Here is a 22,470-nt window from a genome sequence, read left to right on the forward strand (position 1 = left end):
CATTGCTAGGAAAGCTCATTAACCATTTTGGAGCTGTCCTTGGTACAACATTTTGGTTGCTGCCAAACTTTATTATACTATGTACTATAGTATAATGCTACACACAATTAAGGAAACCCAAAACATTGTGGTGGTGTCACGTTATTTGCCACCTGTTGCATAAGTTTCTGAAATAAAAGACATCAACTTCTTATCTTTCCATGAAATGTCCATGTTAGATTCACTACCATGTTAGACTCGCTTATCTTTCTCTATTAACAGCTTTTGCATATTGATAACAGCAGGTGGATTTGCCCCCATGGGCTACAGAGCTAGTATTTTGGCATCACTGAGGCAGATGCTTTCATCTGAAAGCAATAATGTTTTAAAGACTTCTCATTACACCTTATGTATCTGTAGCTGTCTCATGTATCCAGAAAGATATAGAGCTCAACTTGCTCATTTTAACAAAGAGACAAAACATTAAACTTTAAAGGTATTGTGCTTGTTCTTCAGTGAGCTTCAGGTGACATGCATAGCTCTCCTTCTCCCTATTTTATCACCATCTTTGCAAACCTAGCAGATAAGGTGAACTGAGGGAAAGTGACTGACTCAAGGTGAGCTTCTTCATTTAGTGAAAATGTGTACGTTCATCACCCAAGTCACTCTTAACCATTAAACCATTCTTGATCACTGTTAACTCTTGTATCCCATCAGTTATTATTTTAATGTCTCTGGGTTTCATACGTAACCTTCAATTAAAAAGAAAAACATTGACATTTTAAAATCTAAAATTCCACTTTTCTCCTTGTTTTGTATAAATGCAAAAACAGAATAGATGCTAAGTTCATGGTTATAACTGCTTTTTAACCATAAACACAATGTGCTATGTTTTGTTTTGCTTTTTGGCAAACTCATCTTCTTAACCCTTTGCAGAAATAGCAGATTGTTTCCTTCTTTCTAACCTCACCTTGCTATTTTGGGTTGCATGCTAACTGATTTTGTAAAACTAATGAATGGCTAAGTTACGGCATAGTTACCATAGCCTTGAAATCCACTAATGGAATCCTTTAAATGACTATGGAAAGCTCTCTGTGACAGAATCTGTAACCTTATCATTGCAAAGAGGCATCAAATGGAGTACCTCTGACATTTTTATTAATGCAGCAATGTGTTTTGTGTTCTTGAAAGTAAGAAGATGTCAAATTGAGCCATTCACCGGAGCTACTTTTGTTCTCACACTTCCCAGTGTACAAAACATGGGGCCAACTCAGCCAGCCACAAAATGAATTATACCTGTTGTAGTTGAAGAGCTTGGCAATAGGGTTATTGCAAGTTTAAGTATGAGTGCTGTCAGCATAAACAAAGTATGAAGGTATCAGATAAATGTAAACAAATGTGCTTCTCTGCTCCAGACTGTTGAGTCTTCTAACATTACTGCACTAATTGTTGCCACAGACGCAGAAAAACATGTGTTTTAATAAATATGTTTTATTGTAAATAAAAACATATTTATTGAGGAAAAAACACACCTCCAAAAGGCAGCCATTTAATAAAAAATGCAATAGAAAATAACAGCTTTGTCACCTTTTATTGTGCATCAAAATCTGCTTCCTGATGTGAGCCACATCAGCCACTAATCTCCAGCTAGGAGTGTCATACAAATTACCCAATCTTGGATGGAGGACAGCCCTTCATTTCCTTGTTGCTCACAGAGAAGATTTCAGACTTTTTTTATGTCTTGCAGCTTATGCCTTTCTCCTTTTATTGGGCTCTTGACTTCTCCCCTTTGTAGAGATTTTAACTGGTTGCTCTCTCGTTCCTAAGGCCAGAGAGCTGGGAACAAGATAGAGCTTCTGGCAAGTCCTACTCTTCCACAATTTAGTATTCAAAAAATGCTTTGATGGGTGGGATTTATGCTAGATATGGAAACCCACTGAGGATCTTGAGCACCCCATACTCTCAGCATTAGAGGGCAGCAAAGGAAACCCACTTTGAAGAAATCATGCCAAGAAAACCCTGTGATAAGTTTTCCTTAGGACCTCCATACTCATGGAAAAATGCCACAATAAGGTTAGTTCATGGAGCCCTCGGTGGCGCAGCAGATTAAACTGCTTAGCTGCTGAACTTGCTGACCAAAAGGTTGGTGGTTCTAATTCGGGAAACAGGGTGGGCTCCTCCTATTAACCCCCACTTCTGCCAACCTAGCAATTCGAAAACATGCCAATGTGAGTAGATCAATAAGTACTGCTCCGGCGGGAAGGTAACAGCACTCCATTCAGTCATGCTGGCCGCATGACCATGGAGGTGTCTACGGACAATGCCGGCTCTTCGGTTTAGAAATGGAGATGAGCACCAACTCCCACAGTTGGACATGACTAGACTTAATATCAGGGAAAAACCTTTACCTTTACCTAAGGTTAGTTCATAAAGAGGGCAGTGATGAGATGAAACTAGCCAACTATACACTAATTTCATTACTTAGCAATGATTATAAAATCGTTACAGTTATAGTAGCAGAAAGAATGAATATAATTCTAAATGGAATAATACAAAGAGATCAAAATGGATTCTTACCAAAAAGACAAAGAAAGAAAAAATTGAGATTAACCATAAATGCATTAGAATTTTGAAGATCTGTATCAAATCTATATTGTGCCAATCATGCAACCCGTTACCTTCATATAGCAGTGGACAGCGCCATGTGTTTATCAAATGTTTTTAACTTGCAAAAACATTTTATTGCCAACAGGGTGTAATTTGTGGCCAGGACGGGCTCCCCAGCTGTTCTTTTTCTGCAATTTGGTCCGTTTTATAAATTTAAAAAATAGAACATGGAGTGCCAGCTGCAATTATCCTCATTATTAAAATTGTTCTGAGGTCGTTCTAAACCTGAAATATAAAGACTCCATTTAAGGACTTATGCAGCAATGCAGGACTTATGGCTGTTGTGTATGTATGTGTGTGTGTGTGTGTGTGTGTGTGTTTTAGCTTATAAGGAGGAAAGAGAGCATGTGTAGTATAATGGTTTGAATGTTGCTCTAGGATTCTGAGAAACAGGGGTCCAAATCCCTACTCGGCCATTGGAATGCACTGGGTGACTTTGGACAAGTCAAACTCTGTCAGCTCTGAAAGAAGGCAGTGGCAAATCTCTAGATGAATGAAAGTCAAAGTCAGCTTGAAGGCATGTAATAATAGCAACAACAAGGGTGAGGAGAACTGGCTTTCTTACAGTCAGTCTGGAATAAAGGGATTTCCAACAGTAAGCCTCTTCCAAGGGCTGCAGTGGCTATCCCAAGATTTTGCGCACACACACACACAGCAACTGTTGTTGACTCATCTGTATTGCTGGCAAAATGAATGTGTCTTACCATATAAACAAGGTTGTGGAAAGCTCATGTTTTTCAATTAGATCACACTGTCAGAAACCTGTTTTGATTACATGCAAAAAGGTGTGATTTTGCCATTATTGCTCAATTTGGAGCGACAAAAACTCATTTTAATATGAGTAAACAGAAATAGAAGGTGGATAAACAAGGGAAACTCAAAAAAATAAATTGATCCACCACTTTCTGAAAATGAATGAGGCCTATCTGAGGTCTTGCTTAAGCATCATGCTAACTGGAGTAATCAGAATAAAGTGAAAATGAATTCTAACAAAGGCTCTGTGTGTGGCTTTTGCTGCTTTAGGTTTAGGTAATATTATTGAGTCTCCTTGTGAAGAGAAAGTGTGGCATAAATAAACTATTATTATTATTATTTTAGTGACTGCTATTGTATTAATTTTATGCCTATTTTTTCAAGTGGTAGTACAATCAGCACTCCAGATTCGTGGATTCTGCATCCATGGGTTTTGCTATCCATAGCTTGAAAATATTCCAAAATAAATGTGAGAGAAATCCAAAACAGAAACCTTGTGTTTGCTATTTTATATAAGGGACACCATTTTACGGTATTTTTGTATATAATGTAACTTGAACATCCACAGATTTTGTATCTATGGGAGTGGGAGATGTCTTGTAACTAAACTGCAACGGATACCAACTGCCCACTGCAATTAGTTCCTTTGGATGGATTGCATTATAAGCTTCCTTAGTAGAAAAGTGACACTAAACCTAAAATTAATAAAATAAGAAGCTGTACGCTGAACTTCATGTCCAAATTGTTGTGATACATTATATATAATCCTTGTTTCTAAAAGATCAATTGTCTCAAAATCTATTACAATTGTTAAATAACATGGAATTAATAACAGTAATGTCGTGGATTGCTGTGAGTTTTCTGGGCTATATGGCCATATTCCAGAAGCATTCTCTCCTGACATATTTCCCACATCTCTGAGGATGCCTGCCATAAATGTGGACGAAACATCAGGAGAGAATGCTTCTGGAACATGACCATACAGCCTGGAAAACTCACAGCAACCCTGTGATTCTGGCCATGGAAGCCTTCAACAACACAGTAACATTGTGAATTAATCAAGTCAACCAAAATAGTCTCTCAAAACTTGAGTTTCTCGTTGTTTTTATCTGAAATGCATTTGTGCAAGAGTCCTGGAACACAAGTTTTTAGGAATGTATGCTATTTTACTTGCATTTAATTGTGTTTCACAGATTACAATTAAGTACGAAATGCAACAGTATAAAAATGTACCGGCATCTGGTGAGGTTTAAAACAAAATTTATGAAGATGAATAAGAGACAGTTTTTGCAATAGGAAAACAATGTTGGGGATACTACCTTCACCCATCATATTCCCTGGTGACAGTATGCTATTCCAGGGAATGTTTTAGCTACAGTGGCATACAGTATGCCCAAACGATTATCTTACATGTGCCTTTGTGATTAAATATATATTTATAGATTCTGTTGTTCAGAGAAGGGCAAAAATCAGCAATTATAATAATAACTTTTCATCTTCTTGGTGTTTTCCAATCATAGGATCCGGATTCAGGCTGTCAATGAGATTGGAGCAGGTCCTTTTAGCCACTCCATTAAGGCAAAGACCAGGCCGTTGCCACCTTTACCTCCTCGGCTGGAGTGTACTGCAGCAGGTCCTCAGAGCCTGAAGCTGAAGTGGGGGGAGAGCAGCTCCAAGCAGCATACTGCTGATGATATGGTGTACATCCTGCAGATAGAGGACAGGAACAAGAGGTAAGAGAGAATGCAGTGCTGCTGGTGCCATTCTTCTGAAATTCACCTTTTGCTCAATGAGAATTGCAAGGTGCTTGCTTAATTAATTTCTACCTATAGGAATTTTGTGTGTCTCTGTGTGTGTATTGGTGTGTCTGGGCATATAAGTTACCATATATACCCATGTATAATTTGACTTCATGTATAAAGTGAGGATAGGTTTTGGGGCCAAAATTATAGATTTTAATATGACCCATGAGTAAGTCAAAAGTCATTTCATGAAAAGGCATCAGCACTGCCTCACTAAAGAAATGATCTCTCTTTTGAAAAAAAAAAGTATTAACTGTTAACAAATGGGAATCATTCCCTTCTCTGACTAGAGTGACAAAAAAGCAAGTGGTTAGTCCAGGGATAAACTAAGGCCTGCTGGCCGAATCCAGGCCATTAAGGTCATGTACTTGACCCCTACCCAGAACTAGGGTGACCCTAAGTCTAAAACAACTTGAAGGCACACAACAACAATGATACTAACTAACTTGACTCATCAGCCAGAAGTAGGCCCGCGCTTCCCACTCTAATACTGGTATGTTTAAGTTGGATAAAATTGTTCATTTTAAATATTGTATTGTTCTTTCAAGGGGTTTTTTGCACTACAAATAAGATATGTGCAGTGTTCATAGGAATTCATGTAGTTCTCAAACTATAGTCCAGCCACCCAACAGTCTGAGGGACCGTGAACCGGCCCTCTGCATAAAAAGTTTGAGAAACCCTAAAAAGTAAAGGTAAAGGTTTCCCCGACGTTAAATCCAGTCATGTCTGGGGGTTGGTGCTCATCTCCATTTCTAAGCCGAAGAGCCGGCGTTGTTCGTAGACACCTCCAAGGTCATGTGGCTGGCATGACTGCATGGAGCGCCATTACCTTCCCACCGGAGCGGTACCTATTGATTTACTCACATTGGCATGTTTTCGAACTGCTAGGTTGGCAGAAGCTACAAGAACCCTAGGTTAGTCCATTCCAAGAAAATCTCAAAGAAGCACTGAGCCCTTTTACTGTCTTGGCTTTCCTTAAGAGAGGAATACCTAGACATTCACAAAGGCCAGAAGTGGTGATTTTGCAGAGAGAATAAGAAGGGGTTGGTTCTGAGACTCTTTTTTATTTGGAGAAGGGTATAGTTCCCTTTGTTATAAGAGTGTCAGAGTTCATGTATGGTTCTCACTTTGACCCATGGATAGGTACACCCAGTTTGGATTAGGGTTGAAATTTTAAATTAAAATTTCTAGACATATGCATAAGTATATACAGTGTTTCTCACACAGCCTTTATTGGCATACAAAAACAAAATTGGCATACACCACTGGTATATAAAACCAGATAAAAAGAAAACATACTGAAAAGTTACTAATCTAAAGGATAAAATTTGCAACAGTCTCACAAAAAATGCATCAGAGTTGTTCAGAAGATATGGAATGTTATAACACACTTGCCATTGAGAACACTGTGAAAAAATGGAATTCCTGTATTTCGTTCATATATTGTCATATTTGGGGCAAACAAACTAAAAATAATCAAGTGTTTCAACAGAGACCAAGTCACAAGAAGAAAACCCTTCTGAGACATTCCACTTTTTAATATCTCCCATCAAAAGAGCTGATGACAACACATTACATCTTGCAGTTCCCCAAGTTCTCTTCTGGGTGGGATTAATCAAAATGAGAAGATATGCAGCCATGACTCCATGCTCACATGGGATCAATGATGTGGTAGAGGAACAAGTTGTCTTTGCTGCAAAAGTCAGATTATGGAAGTCCATATCCAAAAACCTGCTCTTGACTGATTTACAGGCTCCCACATTTGTGTGCATTAAGAGTGCTTCCAAAGACTGGTAAATTGTCTGTCTCTTTCTGAGAAAAAAGAATACCTTTCTGAAATGTTACCATTCTGGTAACATAATAGAGAGGAAATATAGCTATCAAGGTCTGCTTGAAAGTGTATATGCAATGCATTATGCAGCCAAAATTGTATAGCTCTTATCCATGCCAAGGTTTCAAGAGTGGTTTGACCTGCCTCAATTCATAGAACGGCGTAAGGGACATATAAAAGTATATACAGTGATTGAATTTGATATTGCTTTATGAGTTCATCCTTGCACTTGATTCTCAGTGATTGAAAAGCCTGTGGTTCAGGTTGAAAGTGTCATAGCACTGTTGATATAAATGAGTCATACCATTCCACCACCTAGTTCAGTTTTGTCAGTATGGCTGACTAAACTAAACTAAATACTCTGACATTTCAGACAGAAGTACTCCCTCCCCCCCTTCCTTTGGGCCTTCACTATGCAAAGTGTATAATCTGTTTTAGAGCTATATTCCTTCACTGCTTCTACACTTTCTAAAGTTGTGGAGTTGCCCTGATCCAAGGTGGGACAATCTCCCAGGTTTGTATTCAAACCCAGAGAGTTTTTGTGAGAAGTTTCCTTCTGCTGTAAGCCTTGAACTGGCAATCTGCTATCTCTTTCCCCACCCTATGGTGCAAGCTGAGAAGGTGGACAGGGGCAAGACCTTAGAAGCATAATGTTACAATCCGATCTTCCTATACAAGAAAAGAGTTGAGGGTGAGCAGATGCTTTGGCCGACCAAAGGCAAGATGGATGGATGGTATCCTTGAAATGACTGGCTTGACCTTGAAGGAACTGGGGGCAGTGACAGCTGACAGGGAACTCTGCCATGGACTGATCCATGAGGTCACAAAGAGTTAGAAATGACTGAGTGAATGAAGAAGAAGAAGATGCTTTGGGTTTCTGAGGCACTGTGCATGACACTGAATGCTATTGGAGTTTCAGTTGTTACAATCTTTAATAACTACATCCAGTTTTAGTGTTTTATCAAATGATGCAATAACTATTTGAGGAAATAATGGAACTAAAGATGGATCTACGCTATCCTATAATCCAGATCAATGCAGTTAATCCACATTCTAAAATTGGATTATAGGGCAGTGTAAATCCAGCCAGAATGGTCCTTAACTTTGTCCTCCAGATGTTTTGGGCTTCAGGTTTCAGAAACTGCAGCCAAAATGGCAATGTCCAGGAATTTTTAAGCCCAGTACATGTGGAAGATCGAAGGCTGAGACCTGCAACAATATCATCACTTTCTTCTAAAGCCAAGCTTCGCTGCAGAATAATATAACAGAGAAAAGTCAAATAACAGCCTTCAGCACTGGGTGAACACTACAGGTTTGAGTAGGCGAATCCTAGATGGAAAAAGGGGGTACTGCATGTGAAAAAGCCTGCAACCACTTTTATCTAATTGCAAGGGGTTTTTTTTTGAGGATTTGTATGTAAATGTGTCTGTTTTCCAACAACACTTCTGCACTCCAAAGTTTACTCAAGAATAAATCAAGTCTGAAGCTTTGCTATTGTTTTCCTTCCAAAGAAACACCAAGGGACGTCCAGTGAATATAAATCCTCCTTGGAATGTAGTAACTAATAAAAGATTTGCTTAGTTACAGAGCCATACCTGGCAAACGTGCAATTGAACAGGTTAAAATTATTTTTCTATCTGGCAAGCTCTTTTAATTGCACATACATTTAACTGCTCATATAAATGATGGTGCAAAAACAGGGAAATTGTTATCTACAGCTTCTAAGTGAATATAGACCTATGCGCTCTCTCTCTCCCTCCCTCTCTCTCTCTCTCTCTCCTTTTTAAAAAGGGTATATTCATTTAGGTCATCTTGATATAGCATTGTATATTGACAAATAGCCAAAGTTGTGGTCTGTGTTGCAATGTGCAGTATTTGGTAATTTATTATCACCTAAGAACTCTTGTGTAGAAATAATCAAGGCCAACACTTGAGGAAGGAGATTAGTAGGCACCTTCCTGAGATTCATCCTTAAAGACTCTCATATTTTTGGCCAACCTACTGGTCCTGCAGGGTGACTGTTATACATTAATTTTCTGTGTACTGAGGCAGTCCATGTATTCTTCTAGCTGACTATAGAGTTTTAGACCTAAGATTGAACCTGGAACTTTCTGCATGGGTGCTATCACTATGATGTGGTTCCTCCTTATATTGTAACCTGTGGGCCGTGGCCCAGCAGTGGGCCACGAGAAAGAAAATCCGGTCTGTGGACCTCCTTCCTCTTTATTTTATTTTATTTTATTAATTTTATTTCTGTTCCTTTCCACAGAGCTGACCATTGCATTAGATAGACCACATTAACTTTCTGTGGGCAAGCAGATGGCGACTACTGGATGGTTTTGTATCAGAAACTATGTGGTCTATCCAATACAGTTTTCTGAATCAGCACCCCAAATAACCAAACCGAATCTAAAGTTGACCAAAAACTGATTGTAACTCTTTTGATACTAACGTTGGAGAGTGGTCCCTGGTCAAAATAGTCTCTGGTCAAAGTGGTCAATGGTCAAGTGGGCCATGGTAAAAAAAAGATTGGGAACCACTGGTTTGCTTTTTAGCTGATTTTTGCACTTAATTTATTCTTGAGTAAACTTTGGAATTTTGCTTCCTCTTTTTTCTCCACTGAAATCTGAGCTATTAGTCTCAATGGAAGTCTCATAATTGCATAATGAATCATTGATAATAGAAGTGGGAAGCCAAGATATTTAAAAACTTTAATAAAGAGGTTTATGGAGTACACTCATAACAAATATCAGGTTCACAATTTCATGTCTTCGCTATAGGAAGAAAGTTGCATCTCTTGTTCTAGTGGATTTTTGTGTTGATTTCTTTGGTGTAAATATCAGTTTAGCTCTTTGAACCAAAAATACATTTTTATTTATGGAGCTTTCCTGTTTTCTTTGTAAGTGGTGCTCCAGGTTATTGTGTAAGAGACACTTTTTAACTAGAAATAATCTAATAGGATGCAATAATATAACTAATGCTTTCCAGACCATAGTAAGATTTTTAAAAGCAGCGGTTAAACAAATTAATCTTAGTATATTAATGCTTGATTTTTAGTGGCAATCATTAGTCTTCTTGTAATTACAGCTCTTCTAGGAACCCTGCAAGTCTTTCCAAGAGCTAATATTGAATATTATTAACTAATACGTTAATTATAGATTTCTCAACCAGTTATTTTAAAATTTCCTGGAGTACTTGGAAGTATCGTTGTAAATCCTGTATCAGAACTGATGTTCAGTATCCAGTAGAGATGGAGATATTAATGTTCTGCTTATAGCAGTGATTTTATCAGGGTTTTCAGATTAGATCATTATCATCAAAGCTAGATGTCAAATTTTGAGCTGGAACTAGGTGGTCCTCTAATTGTCTCCCCTTTTGATTTGATGATTTTAGCTACATGCCCCATTAGCAGTTCTAAAAAGACAGACAGAAACAATTCCCGCTTATGGTTATTGTCATGGGTATTGCAAAGTGTAATTCTTTTCTTATAAATAATAATGATAAAAGTGCTTTTCATACCATAAATGCCATGTTTGTAGTAATCATTGTTGTACTTTATAAATATAAATATACAATTGGATTGTGCTCCCTTAAGCATTACAAACAGTTTCCTTAATCATAGATATTTGTACTGCCTAACTGTCACATTATAACATGTTTTATTCACTGTAATATACCAGGTGTTTGAACAAAACCAAAGGAGACTGGGAACATCCAGTTGAAGAAAGTCTTAGGTTGTACCAGGGTATTTGAAAAAGAACTCCCTATTCACCATTTAAATTAAATGGTGAATAGGGAGTTCTTTTTCAAACACTCTGTATATCTATTTGAAATCTCACCCAGTCAAAGGAAAAAAGAGCCTACTGTGTTTTGATCAAGCTGCATTTTGATCAGTATTTGTGTGATCCACTTCAAAGGGTGCTAAAGAGAGAGGAACAATCAATAGACTTCCGTATGAAGTGTGAATTGAAGAGGGAGAAAAAGTTGCATGTGTGTGTAATTCATATTAATGTAAACATAAAGTAAAAACTATGAAGAACATTACAAATTAAATTGCAGTATTTGTGTTTATTGATGTCTGTGTCTTGTTCCATTTCAGTGGTCTCTGAAGAAGTCTGTATAAATATTTCCTGTTCAAAAAGAAGGGCTGTTTTTCTGAAATTATCCACCCTGAAACTCTGCTCCTCCTTTACATCATATCCTTGCACCACCATAAAGGCAGTAGTCAATATTGTTTTGCTTTCCATATGCTTAAGTTAGACATGAGAATCTCGTGGCCTTCCAAATGCTGTTGGATTGCAGTTCCCAGAATTCATCATCATTGGTGATGCTGCCTAGATCTGCCGAGATTTTCAGTTCTATCACATATGGAGGGCTACATGATTCCCACCGTGGTCTGAGTACTTACCTTAACAATGGAGACAAGCATCAACATTTTGTATTTGCTCAGCAAAGCTCTGTGTGTGTGTGTGTGTGTGTGTGTGTGTGTGTGTGTATTCCATTGTGGTAAATAAAATCCATACCTTCAGGTCTGTGATTAGGACTTGAAAATCCATAGTTTTGAATGGGATTCAATTATGGAAATAGAGTAAGCAAGTTGTAATAATCTGTTCTAATAGCTGGCATGTGGCCTTACAGGAATCAGCTCAACCGAGCCATGTATTGCTCATAGGAAAAGGTCAAAATGTTGTTGAAATCTGCCCATGGTACGTAAATAATGTGTGCAGTGGCTCTGGGGTTGTTTTGTAAGATAATACCTGTTAGTCAGCTCTTCCCACATCTGCTGTTAGTGTTTTCCCTTTGTGGGTTTTCTGATTAGCTTTGGAAAGCCTTCTGTTTTTGACAGAATCTCCACTGGGATGGGATTTGGTTAATTTAGATTCATGCCTAAACTGGATATCAACACATTTTTGCCCTGACCTTTCCTCCTTACTGCTTCTGTTTCTGCAGTAATTACTTAGCTCCACTCTTTGGCCTGCTGGGGAAATAGCTATGGGAGTCTTAATTTAGCAACATTGATACTGTAATTATTTTAGTGCTGTTATGGTTTACAGTAGGCTTGCTCAAATAATTCGTTTTCCCCGTTAACCGTTATTAATTCGTTATTTTCGTTTGTTTTGAAGCAATTTTGAAGCATTGGTTGTCCACACGTCTGGATATCGCGGTTTCGAATCGCGAGAGGCCGTTTTTCGTTATGTCGTCGTTTTTTTCGTTAGGAAAAAAAAGCTTTTGCAAATCACCCAAACTCCCACCATTCAGGCCCTTTCCTTTTGCCCCTCAGCAAAAGGGGCGTCACGGGCTCAGCCAATGGGAGGGGGCGAGGGGGAAGGAGGCCGAGGAGGAGGAGGAAGACGGAGGGGGGAAATGGCTGCCGCCGCCGCCTCAGCTCAGGCCTGGTGTCTCTCTGTGAGGCGGGAAGGCGGCGGATGGAGCCGGGAATGGAGAGACCGAGAGAGACAGAAAGGGGCCCGGCGGTGAGGTTTTGACGTCTGTGCGAAGCTAGGCAAGTGGGGTTTATATATCTGTGGAAGGTCCAGGGTGGGAGAAAGAACTCTTGTCTGTGGGAGGCAAGTGTGAATGTTGCAATTGGTCACCTTGATTAGCATTGAATAGCCTTGCAGCTTCAAAGCCTGGCTGCTTCCTACCTGGGGGAATCCTTTGTTGGGAGGTATTAGCTGGCCCTGATTGTTTCCTGTCTGGAATTCCCATTTTCTGGGTGTTGTTCTTTTACTGTCCTGATTTTAGCTTTTCTGTAGCTAAAAATGCATATAAAATTGATTCTATAGGGAGGATAAATGATTGGATTTCAACTCCTACAGCTTAGCTTTCTCTGCCAATAATGGTACCATATCAAACTAAACCTCCCAAGATTCTGTAGCAGTGAGCCATCTTGGATATTGTAAGGGATTTTTTATTATTATTATTATTATTATTATTATTATTATTATTATTAGACCTTGCTCCCAGGAAGGTGCCTTCGCTGTGGCTCCCAACTTATCTATCTACCTTTCCACATATTCTCCACATTGTGTGTATGTGTATGTATATTATATATACATGAGCCCCGATGGCGAAGTGTGTTAAAGCACTGAGCTGCTGAACTTGCAGACCGAAAGGTCCCAGGTTCAAATCCCGGGAGCAGAGTGAGTGCCCGCTGTTAGCTCCAGCTTCTGCCAACCTAGCAGCTTGAAAACATGCCAATGTGAGTAGATCAATAGGTACCGCTCTGGCGGGAAGGTAATGGCACTCCATGTAGTCATGCCGGCCACATGACCTTGGAGGTGTCTATGGACAACACTGGCTCTTGGGCTTAGAAATGGAGATGAGCACCAACCCCCAGAGTCAGACATGACTGAACTTAACGTCAAGGGATACCTTTACCTTTACCTATACACACACACACACACACACACACACACACATTATGCAGGGACTATATACACAGTATATATCACACACACACCAATTTAACAAAGTTTCAGCCACAAAAACAAAGTTTCTGAAGTAGAACAATGACTTTCACAGTAAAGACAACCCAATTTAACAGGAAATAAGACTTTCAAACCAGGAACAGATTTCTGCAATTATTAAAAAATGGTTTATTATAAAAGCTATGAAAATTCGCCAAAAATCAGAGGATAAGGGAAACGTTCCAAATTTTGGTGAGCTATCAGTGTTAAATGTGTTCTACCACTGTACCAAGTTGGAAGAAGATCACTCAAAAAATGAGGGTGGGAGAGTCCTGTAAAGTCCTCTCCCTCTGTGCTGTTTTTGGGAATTGCGCATGCCATTAACGAATTAATTTAGAAAATAACGAATTTTCGTTAATTTCGAATTTTTTGGGGGGCCAAATTCGGAAATACCATCAGAAACGAAAAGCTGCCCCCCTCTAGTTTTGAAACGAGTTTAGAATCAAATTTTTCGTGGATCGATCAAGCCTAGTTTACAGGTATCCAGAGTTTGAGGCAATAAAAATAATCATCCACAAATGTATTGCTTTTTTCAAAACATCAATTTTTTAAGTCTGCCTGGATTTACAATTAATATAGTTGATGTTTTAGTGTTGAGATGTGCCCCCATTTTATGTGGCTGTATTTTTCAAATGTCGTGTTTTTTAATTGTGTTCTGTTCATTTTTAAATGTAACCCATCTTGTGGGCTTTCTCATACACCAGCAAAGATAACAAGAACTACATGCAGACTTAAATTCATATTCTAGTCTAAATCAGAAAAGACCCATTGAATCAGTCAGATTTATGTAAGTCGAAAGATTCAAGGGATCAGTTGTTACAAGCAGATAGACACTCCTCAAAAAAGGAGTTATGTGGTGTCACACAAGGTGCCATTCTATCCCCAATTCTCTTTAATATTTACATGAAGCCGCTGGAAGAAATCACCCATAGGCATGAGGTGGGATGTTATCAGAACACAAATAGCACCCAAATATATTTCTCTGTGCCTTCAAAAATAGTTTCAGCTAAGGATAGCATGTCTCCTCTGATTGACTGCCTGGAGGAGGTTATGCGCTAGATGAGGAAAAACAAATCAAAACTGAATCCAGACAAAAAAGATATGCTTGCCATCAAGGGTTCTAATCTGATGGTGGGGGGTGTCAGCCAGTCTGGATAGGGTTACACTCCCCCTGAAACACTGTGTTCATAGCTTGAGAGCACTCCTTGATCCATCTCACCAAATGTCAGCTCAGGTATTTGTGATGGTCAGGAGTGCTTACCCTCAGCTTTGGCTGATATGCTAGCTGTGCCCCTTCCTAGATTTGGAAGACCGAAAAATGGTAGTGCATGCACTAGTAACCTCAAGGTTGGACTTTTGCAATGTGATTTACATTGGACTACCTTTGTATCAAGTTTGGAAACTCCAGTTGGTTCAAAATATGGCAGCCAGATTGGTTACAGGAAAATCTAGGAGTGAGCATATTACCCCTATCCTAAAGTCACTACACTGGCTGTCAGTTAGTTTCTGGGCAAAGTGCAAAGTGTTAGTTTTGACATTTAAAGACCTACATGGTTTGGGTCCAGGTTACCTACAGGATCGCCTTCTTCCATACAATCCATCCCAAACACTGAGGTCCTCTGGGGGGTATCTGCTCCAGCCTGCCAGAACCTGACTAGCAACCATCACCCAGACTTTTTCATTGGCTGCCCCAAGATTGTGGAATGACCTGCTGGAAGAGCCTCAACAGCTAGATCAGCTGTTGGAATTTAAGACACAAGTGAAGACCTATCTCTTCCAGCAGGCCTACCCAGACAGTTTTAATGAAGAATTTTAAACTTGCATTTTATGTTTAATCTTGTTTGTGTATTTGAATATGTATATTGTGAAAATATGTTTTAATATGTTTACTTTAAAGAATGTTTTTAGGAAAATGTGTGTTTTACAATGTTGTAACCTGCCTTGAGTCATGATTTTTTGTAGTATTATTATTATTATTATTATTATTATTATTATTATTATTATTATTATTATTTTTCTTGGTCCTTCAGTGTGACTCGGTGGTCAACTTCTGCTGGTTAAACTCACAAATGGGGAGGTATGACTGTAAATACAAAGGAAATTGTGTATTTTTAGAATAGTAGCATTTTGCCATGAGGCAGATGGGAAGAAGAGGAAGGTGAGTGAGGAAATGACTTCTGATGGCTGTCTTTGGTTGCTAGTAGTAACTTTACAAGGTGGGTGGACATGCGAAAAAAAATTGCCTTCTGAGTCTGCCCATCTGTGTCCTGGACGAAATGTCTTCATGATGTCAGATACTGAATTTGTTTGTGTATAATATAGGTGTTGTTATTAGGGTGTTTTCAAGTCATCTTTACGTTATGGTGAACCAAAAGCAAAACTGTCATAGGGTTTTCTTGGCAAGGTTGGTTTAGAGGGGTTTTCCATTGCCTTCCTCATGTTATGGAATTGCATCTCTGATAACAGCATGGGCTCAGGGTCCAGAGTGCCAAGCTTCCAAAGGACCAGATAAGACACAGACGGGTTGAAGGCAAAATCAGAGACCTTATTCTCAATAGCCAGAGAGAATGTCAGTGGATACAGCACTCCAAAGAACCAACATCCTTCAGTGCAAACATGCATAAATGTTTTAAGATCTTGACAGCCATTTGAAACAAAGGACTTCTGTTGCCCTGAGTGCTGATTGGTTCAGATGTGCCAGGCTAGGATCTGCAGGCTGGTTGGTTGGGATCTATGTCTGCCATTGATGCCAGTGGAGAAGAGAACAGACCATGGTTTTCCAAGTCTGAACATATCTCTGTCGTGGTTTCATAGCACCCAGTGACAAACCATGGCTTGGCATTGTGCATGAATGAGCCTGGTATGCCAATTTTAAAAATAATATTCTGGCAATGAGTAGTTTGTATGCAGCTCTGTAAGGAGACACAGATGCTTTGCCTCATGATGAATAAAGCTATTAGCCAGTTATCGCAGGTTTTCCAAGGAGTCTAATTAGAAAATGCTTTACTCTCTTAATTGAATCAAGACCATTAACATCCACTTTAACAGCAGTGTCTGATTTCCATCCAGCTCCCAAGATGCAGCTTTAGAAGAAGATTTTTTAAGAAACAAAAAACAAAAACATACACATTATCATATTCATTCATAATAATCAGCATACACATAATGGAAGGCTTTGGCTAGCAAATAAGGAAAGGAAATTGGCAATTAAAGCTAAGCCATATGGTTGCTATAGTATTGTTTCTAAAATTGCAAATTGAAATCCATCAAGAAACAAAGACAGGACAAAAATGGTGATGTACTCTGTTTGATTAAAAATATTACTTGTGTTGTACATCATGGATTGGAGCCACTATATACCTGTACGGACATATGAAAAATCCCCTTTTCTTTTCTTTTCTCATCACATTGTTTTAATGACAATTAATTGGAACTCCTTGTGTCTTCATAGTAAGAGTAATAAAATATTTCCCAAGCTCTTCACATGTGTAGTATAATTACATTAAAATTACGTATATCATCCAAAGATTACAGATGGTTTTTTTGACTACATTCAGCATGGTCACTAGTAAGTGATTGTGGGGGTCGTAATGTTACAGTTTACTCCCCATCCTTCCAATAAACCAGTGAGCAGTACAGTAGAGTCTCACTTATCCAACATAAACAGGCCGGCAGAACATTGGATAAGCAAATATGTTGGATAATAAGGAGAGATTAAGGAGAAGCCTATTAAACATCAAATTAGGTTATGATTTTACAAATTAAGCACCAAAACATCATGTTATACAATAAATTTGACAGAAAAAGTAGTTCAATATACAGTAATGCTACGTAGTAATCACTCTATTTACGAATTTAGCACCAAAATATCACGATGTATTGAAAACATTGACTACAAAAATGCGTTGGATAATCCAGAATGTTGGATAAGCGAATGTTGGATAAGTGAGACTCTACTGTAGTAACATACAAGCCTCACCATGCTGGAGCAGACTAAGGAATCATAAAACCAGTAGCAGCCCAATATGTTTTTGTTTTTATTTTACCTGGAGTTCTAATGGTGCACAATGAAAATATCAATTCTTGACTTCTATCATACTCTTCCAAATGGTGCTCTCTATATTAGGTTGCTTTTCCTTATAAGATGCATCATTTCTAGGGTGGTCAAAAGGATGTTTGAAGGGTCTCCTGCCTGTCTCCAAAAGTAAAATTAATTAAACGCTTTCTCAGCAGCCAGACAGTTATTACAAGTTCCTCTGAGTAAGTAGGTGTTTTCCTGCTGGTGGAAGGACCAAGAGAAAAGGGACCACCCTAGTTTCCACAACCTGGGAAGAGCTTTTGGAACATAAAGATAACCCAAGAAATTTTGATTTTTTTAAAAAATTCTATAGGTACAATTTTGCTTCGGATCAGAAGTATTTTGAATTTCTTCAGATTTTGGAATTTCTGTGTATGCATTTATGTACATAATGAGGTATCTTAGAGATGATACCTAATTCAAAACTTGAGAAGTATTTATTTTTGATATACACATAGACTGGAGATCATTTTAAAAGATTTTAAATAATTTTGTGAATGTCATCCGTGTGGATAACTTTGGATTTTGAGGTATTTCAGATTTTGGAATTCTAGGTAGGGAATGCTCAACCTGTAATGGTTATGTTGTTGCTGAGATTGTCAGGAATAAAAGTGGTTTCTTGAATTGTCAAAATGGGGATTTTCACCAAATCTGCATGGAAAGATGATTGATTACATGACCAAAGTGATTAGCATCTGTTGGAACACTTGCTGTGTTATTTCATGAAGTAGCAGTGAAAACACGGCTCTTTTGTTGGTGCATGGTCATTAAAGAGTTTTATGCCATTTGGCTGGTGAAAGTTGCACCCATCTGCATCATGCAATGATTTGGGCGCTCTCTTTTTCCTCCTACCTCAATCACTGCTTGGAACTTTATGTTCTCCCCTTCATTGATCAAATTATCTGTTCCTGTTGTGTTGCTTCCTGGGTTATGGCTGACCTAGTATGTATAGATGAGTAATCCTATAAATAGCTAATGGTTAGGCATGCCAAATAACAGAAGAAGAGCTAGCTGTTTTATTTTATAATTTGGAAGAGCATGCATTAAGTGTTTATTGTCAAAAGCAAGCACTTTGCTGGTGTGGTAATTTCATTTAACTACTAGCATCTGTTGCTTGCTAAGGTGTCTAAGCCTCCATTTCAGATGCTCCAGTTACTTGTGCTGTGAAGAAAATAGCCTCAGGTCAGAAGCTTAATTCATGGGGATATTAATGATATTCTTCCCCACTCTCATTTCCCTTTCTCTTGTGCTTCCATGAAGAGTACAAATAATGGCTGCCTTTTCACTGAGAAGCTGCACTCAGGCTTTTATGTATGCCACTGTTCTTTGATGCTGCCCAGCTGCACCTGCCTTTTTAAAAGCTGCAAATGTAGGTGGGTCTTGTTCAAAGCACTTGTTGAGAAATGGAATCTCTCCCTTCAACAAAAAAGGAGAGAACCCACTAAATAAAAATTTAAAAGGCAAGAGCAAAGGGAAACTGATTTCTATTCACAATGCCCAAGTTTGATCTTGAAATGTTAGAAAGAAATTCAATATGGCAGGCAAGTTCCTGGAAGTTCCTCACACAAGATAAAAATGTATTGACGACAAAATTGCAGCCTTGTCATCTCCTGAGCATTCTCTCTAGGAACACTTTGTTCCGTGTTGTCTGTATATTATTATTTGATTTGATATTAAAATGCAGGGGAATAGAACTGTTTCAGGCTGTTAACAAGAAAGACATGTGATGATTAATATTTCTAGGGATTGCCTCCTCCTTCCCTGGGAAATAGTATTTTCTTCCCCACGTTTTGCCTATATAGATGTTTAAAATGTTCCCATTAAAGCATTACATGCACTGGGGACAGGCTCATTGGAAAATAGGGAAGCATTTGGATCATAGGCACCTTGTTCCCCTCATGTTTTTTTTCGTTTTCTAACAAAATACCTAAAAGCTTTGAATACATCATATTAGACAAATGCCTATCCTAGTGTTACTGGGTTTTTAAAACTTTGCTTCCTTGAAATCAGATTGTGGTAACCTATCTTATAGGTATCATACTCTTGGTCCTTGACTCTGAAATCATGTCTCCAAAAGTTGCAACTTAAATCAAGTAATATATATGGGACTACATGTGTCTTCTTTAGACATTTCTGTTGATATTATGGTTAATTTTTGCACTATTGACTAACTCGAGCAATACCTGTTGGAAAGATGGAATATAAATACTTGTAGTGAATAAATATAGGTATGCAATGTTCACCCTTGCAAGTCACAGAATGTCTATTAACTAAACCTGCTAAAAGTGATTGGTGCTTGACTAGATGCTTTGCCACCTTCTTGCTCTTCTTCAGGCCAAAGTAGTTGACTTCACAGGCTCTTCAACTTCTAGGTTTAGCCCTAGGAGTGGGAAGGCAAGAAGAAGAAAAAATAGCTTCTCAAACTTGTATCCTCTTAATACATTCCTCATTCATAGTTGTTGAAAGTCTGCAGGTTTACAGGTGTTGTTTCAGGCTGTAAAGTCAAATATTAGACCCAGAGTTCTTAAGCCATCCCCTACATATCCTTAGATATAGGACATCCCTTCCTTCAATTTTCTTGAAAATTATGTTTAAGTGATGTGACTTCATCACATTTTCCGAGGGCCCTTAGACCTAAAAACTGTTAAGAACAGTAGTTCTCAACCTGGGGTCCCCAGATGTTTTTGGCCTTCAAATCCCAGAAATCCTAACAGCTGGTAAACTGGCTGGGATTTCTGGGAGTTGTAGGCCAAAAACATCTGGGGACCCCAGGTTGAGAACCACTTTTTTAACAACCTCTGTAGTAGACCTTAGTTACATTGTGTCTTGAAGCCAAAGGCTTTTGGAGTCATGGCTTTCCATTGAACTTGGTTCCTCCATTCATGGCTAAACACAGATCATAACTCAGCAAGAACTTCGTCTTTCCAACTTCTAAGTCTGCCTTTTCTCTTTGGTTATAATGACAGCACTGTGCAAGATTACTGGGGGGATCTTGTGCCTATTTGGATGTGCATGGAGCAATCTTAAACTACTGTATAAACTCGATATTATCAATTCTGTATCTGCTCTCTCTGTCCTTCCTTGTTTGTCTTTCTGACAGAAATACCATTGTTATGATGGGTAAATTGGCCCCAATACACGGTTTTTGTCTCCTTCCAATGAAACTTCTGACATTACAGAGAATAAAACAGTCACACCTGGACTCTTATTTGGCTATGTTCTTCCTTGGATAACTTTTCCTCCCTCTTTCATTTGCATGCCTAATCTGTATTTCTAAACACTCATCTGAAATTTTAAGTTAATGGAATGGTATTTCACAAAGAGAGAGAGAACTGCACCCTGTCTTCCACCTGCTTGCACCATTTGGACCTAAACACAATTTTCCATGCCAGATAATACAATAGAATTGTTTTGCATTTGCTTGTATCAAAGGTGTTCTCTGTGTGAGTGAATATAAAGTTGGTCTCTCATAGTCTGGGTCTCTCATAGACAATTGGAAATCAATATATCCTCCTGCTGCCTCCCCTGATGTACTTTAAAAAAATCCTTGAGGACTTCTTGAGTTTCTAGTAACTACAAAATTAGATTTATAACACACACATACGTACAAATCTTCTTTGTCTATGCAGCACACAGCCATCATGCTTTGAAATGTAACAAGGAGAAATTGTCCAGGAATACAAAGTGCCTGTTTCAGACAACTAATTGAATTGTACATATTCGATATATTAGCTGTCTGTTGAAGTTTAAAATGTTTGTAATCAAGATAAAACTTTTGTATTGTTTTAATCAAAACATGAGTCTTCCGAACATAATTAAGATTAATTTTTGGAATGATTCCTGCTCTTGTTAAAACTAATTGCTTCTCCAGTTTCAGTAGAAGTCGGCTTTAAGCAATGGCCAGGCTATCTGGGGGATTCTATGATTGTCATTTAGAAAAGAAAGTAACTTCCAAGGCTTTGCTTAAGACTGAACAAGAACATGTCTAGAAGCTTTAAATATTGGATATTCTACGTAAAAGTACATGTCCTATTACTTGCTGACGCATTAGCAAAAATATACTTGTACAAGAACAATATTTGGTGTATGTGATAAGAGTTGAACCTCAGAGAGGATGAGATTATTCTATCATAGGATGAGCAGAAAGAACATATGTCTGAAGGTGATTGTGTTCTCTGCCATTATGAACAACAGAAGGTATGTTCATAAGATGGGATGGTTCCCTAACATTGTAATAGGGTCATCAATTGGAACCCATTTGTGTAAAATTTCCTCTTGAGCATCACATCCAGATTTTAAAATGACTACTCAGAGATTAATTAGCAGCAGGTAATTGTGTTCAGAGGTCATACAATTTTCTGTAGCAGATGAATTTAGGTAAAATGACCCCCCCTCCCCCTCACATGGCTATACAGGCCAATAGAAGAGGAAGTTTGCAGGCACCCAAATTTTTCATAAGGCTGACACCCAGTCTTTTCGGGAAATCAATGTTATACTTGCATTTCATATATCAGGCATATTGCTTTCATTTCTTGTTCTGTGTTTCAGATTAGTTACAAACCTGTACAGGTCAGTGATTGCTTTATATGTGAATGAAGTCCTGGAAATCCTTGTGCTGTAAATTTACTGTATATACTCGAGTATAAGCCGAGTTTTTCAGCCCTTTTTTTAAAGACTGAAAAGCTCCCCTCGGCTTATGGCTTATATTTGGGTCAGCTTATACTCGACATTTATTATTTTTCTCTGTTATTGTTGCTACTATTACATTTATTATTTTTTCTCTGTTATTGTTGCTACTATTACATTTATTTTACTCTATTATTAATACATTTATTATTTCACTCTGATATTATTATTATTATTTTATTTATTATTTTACTTTATTACTAC

The 22,470-nt window shown here is 38.3% G+C and overlaps 1 protein-coding gene across 2 annotated transcripts in view; it reads left to right on the forward strand.

Moving 5' to 3' along the window:
* fndc3b (fibronectin type III domain containing 3B) overlaps positions 1 to 22,470 on the forward strand; it is a 320,815-nt gene that overhangs the window by 276,119 nt on the left and 22,226 nt on the right. For both annotated transcript variants that reach the window (XM_008106024.3, XM_003218149.4), the window contains exon 23: positions 4,920 to 5,132. In XM_008106024.3, coding sequence (XP_008104231.2) covers positions 4,920 to 5,132 — 213 coding nt within the window. The remainder of the gene's footprint in view (positions 1 to 4,919; positions 5,133 to 22,470) is intronic.

This window comes from Anolis carolinensis, chromosome 3, assembly GCF_035594765.1.
Source record: "Anolis carolinensis isolate JA03-04 chromosome 3, rAnoCar3.1.pri, whole genome shotgun sequence".
In the NCBI taxonomy this organism is placed as follows: Eukaryota; Metazoa; Chordata; class Lepidosauria; order Squamata; family Dactyloidae; genus Anolis; species Anolis carolinensis.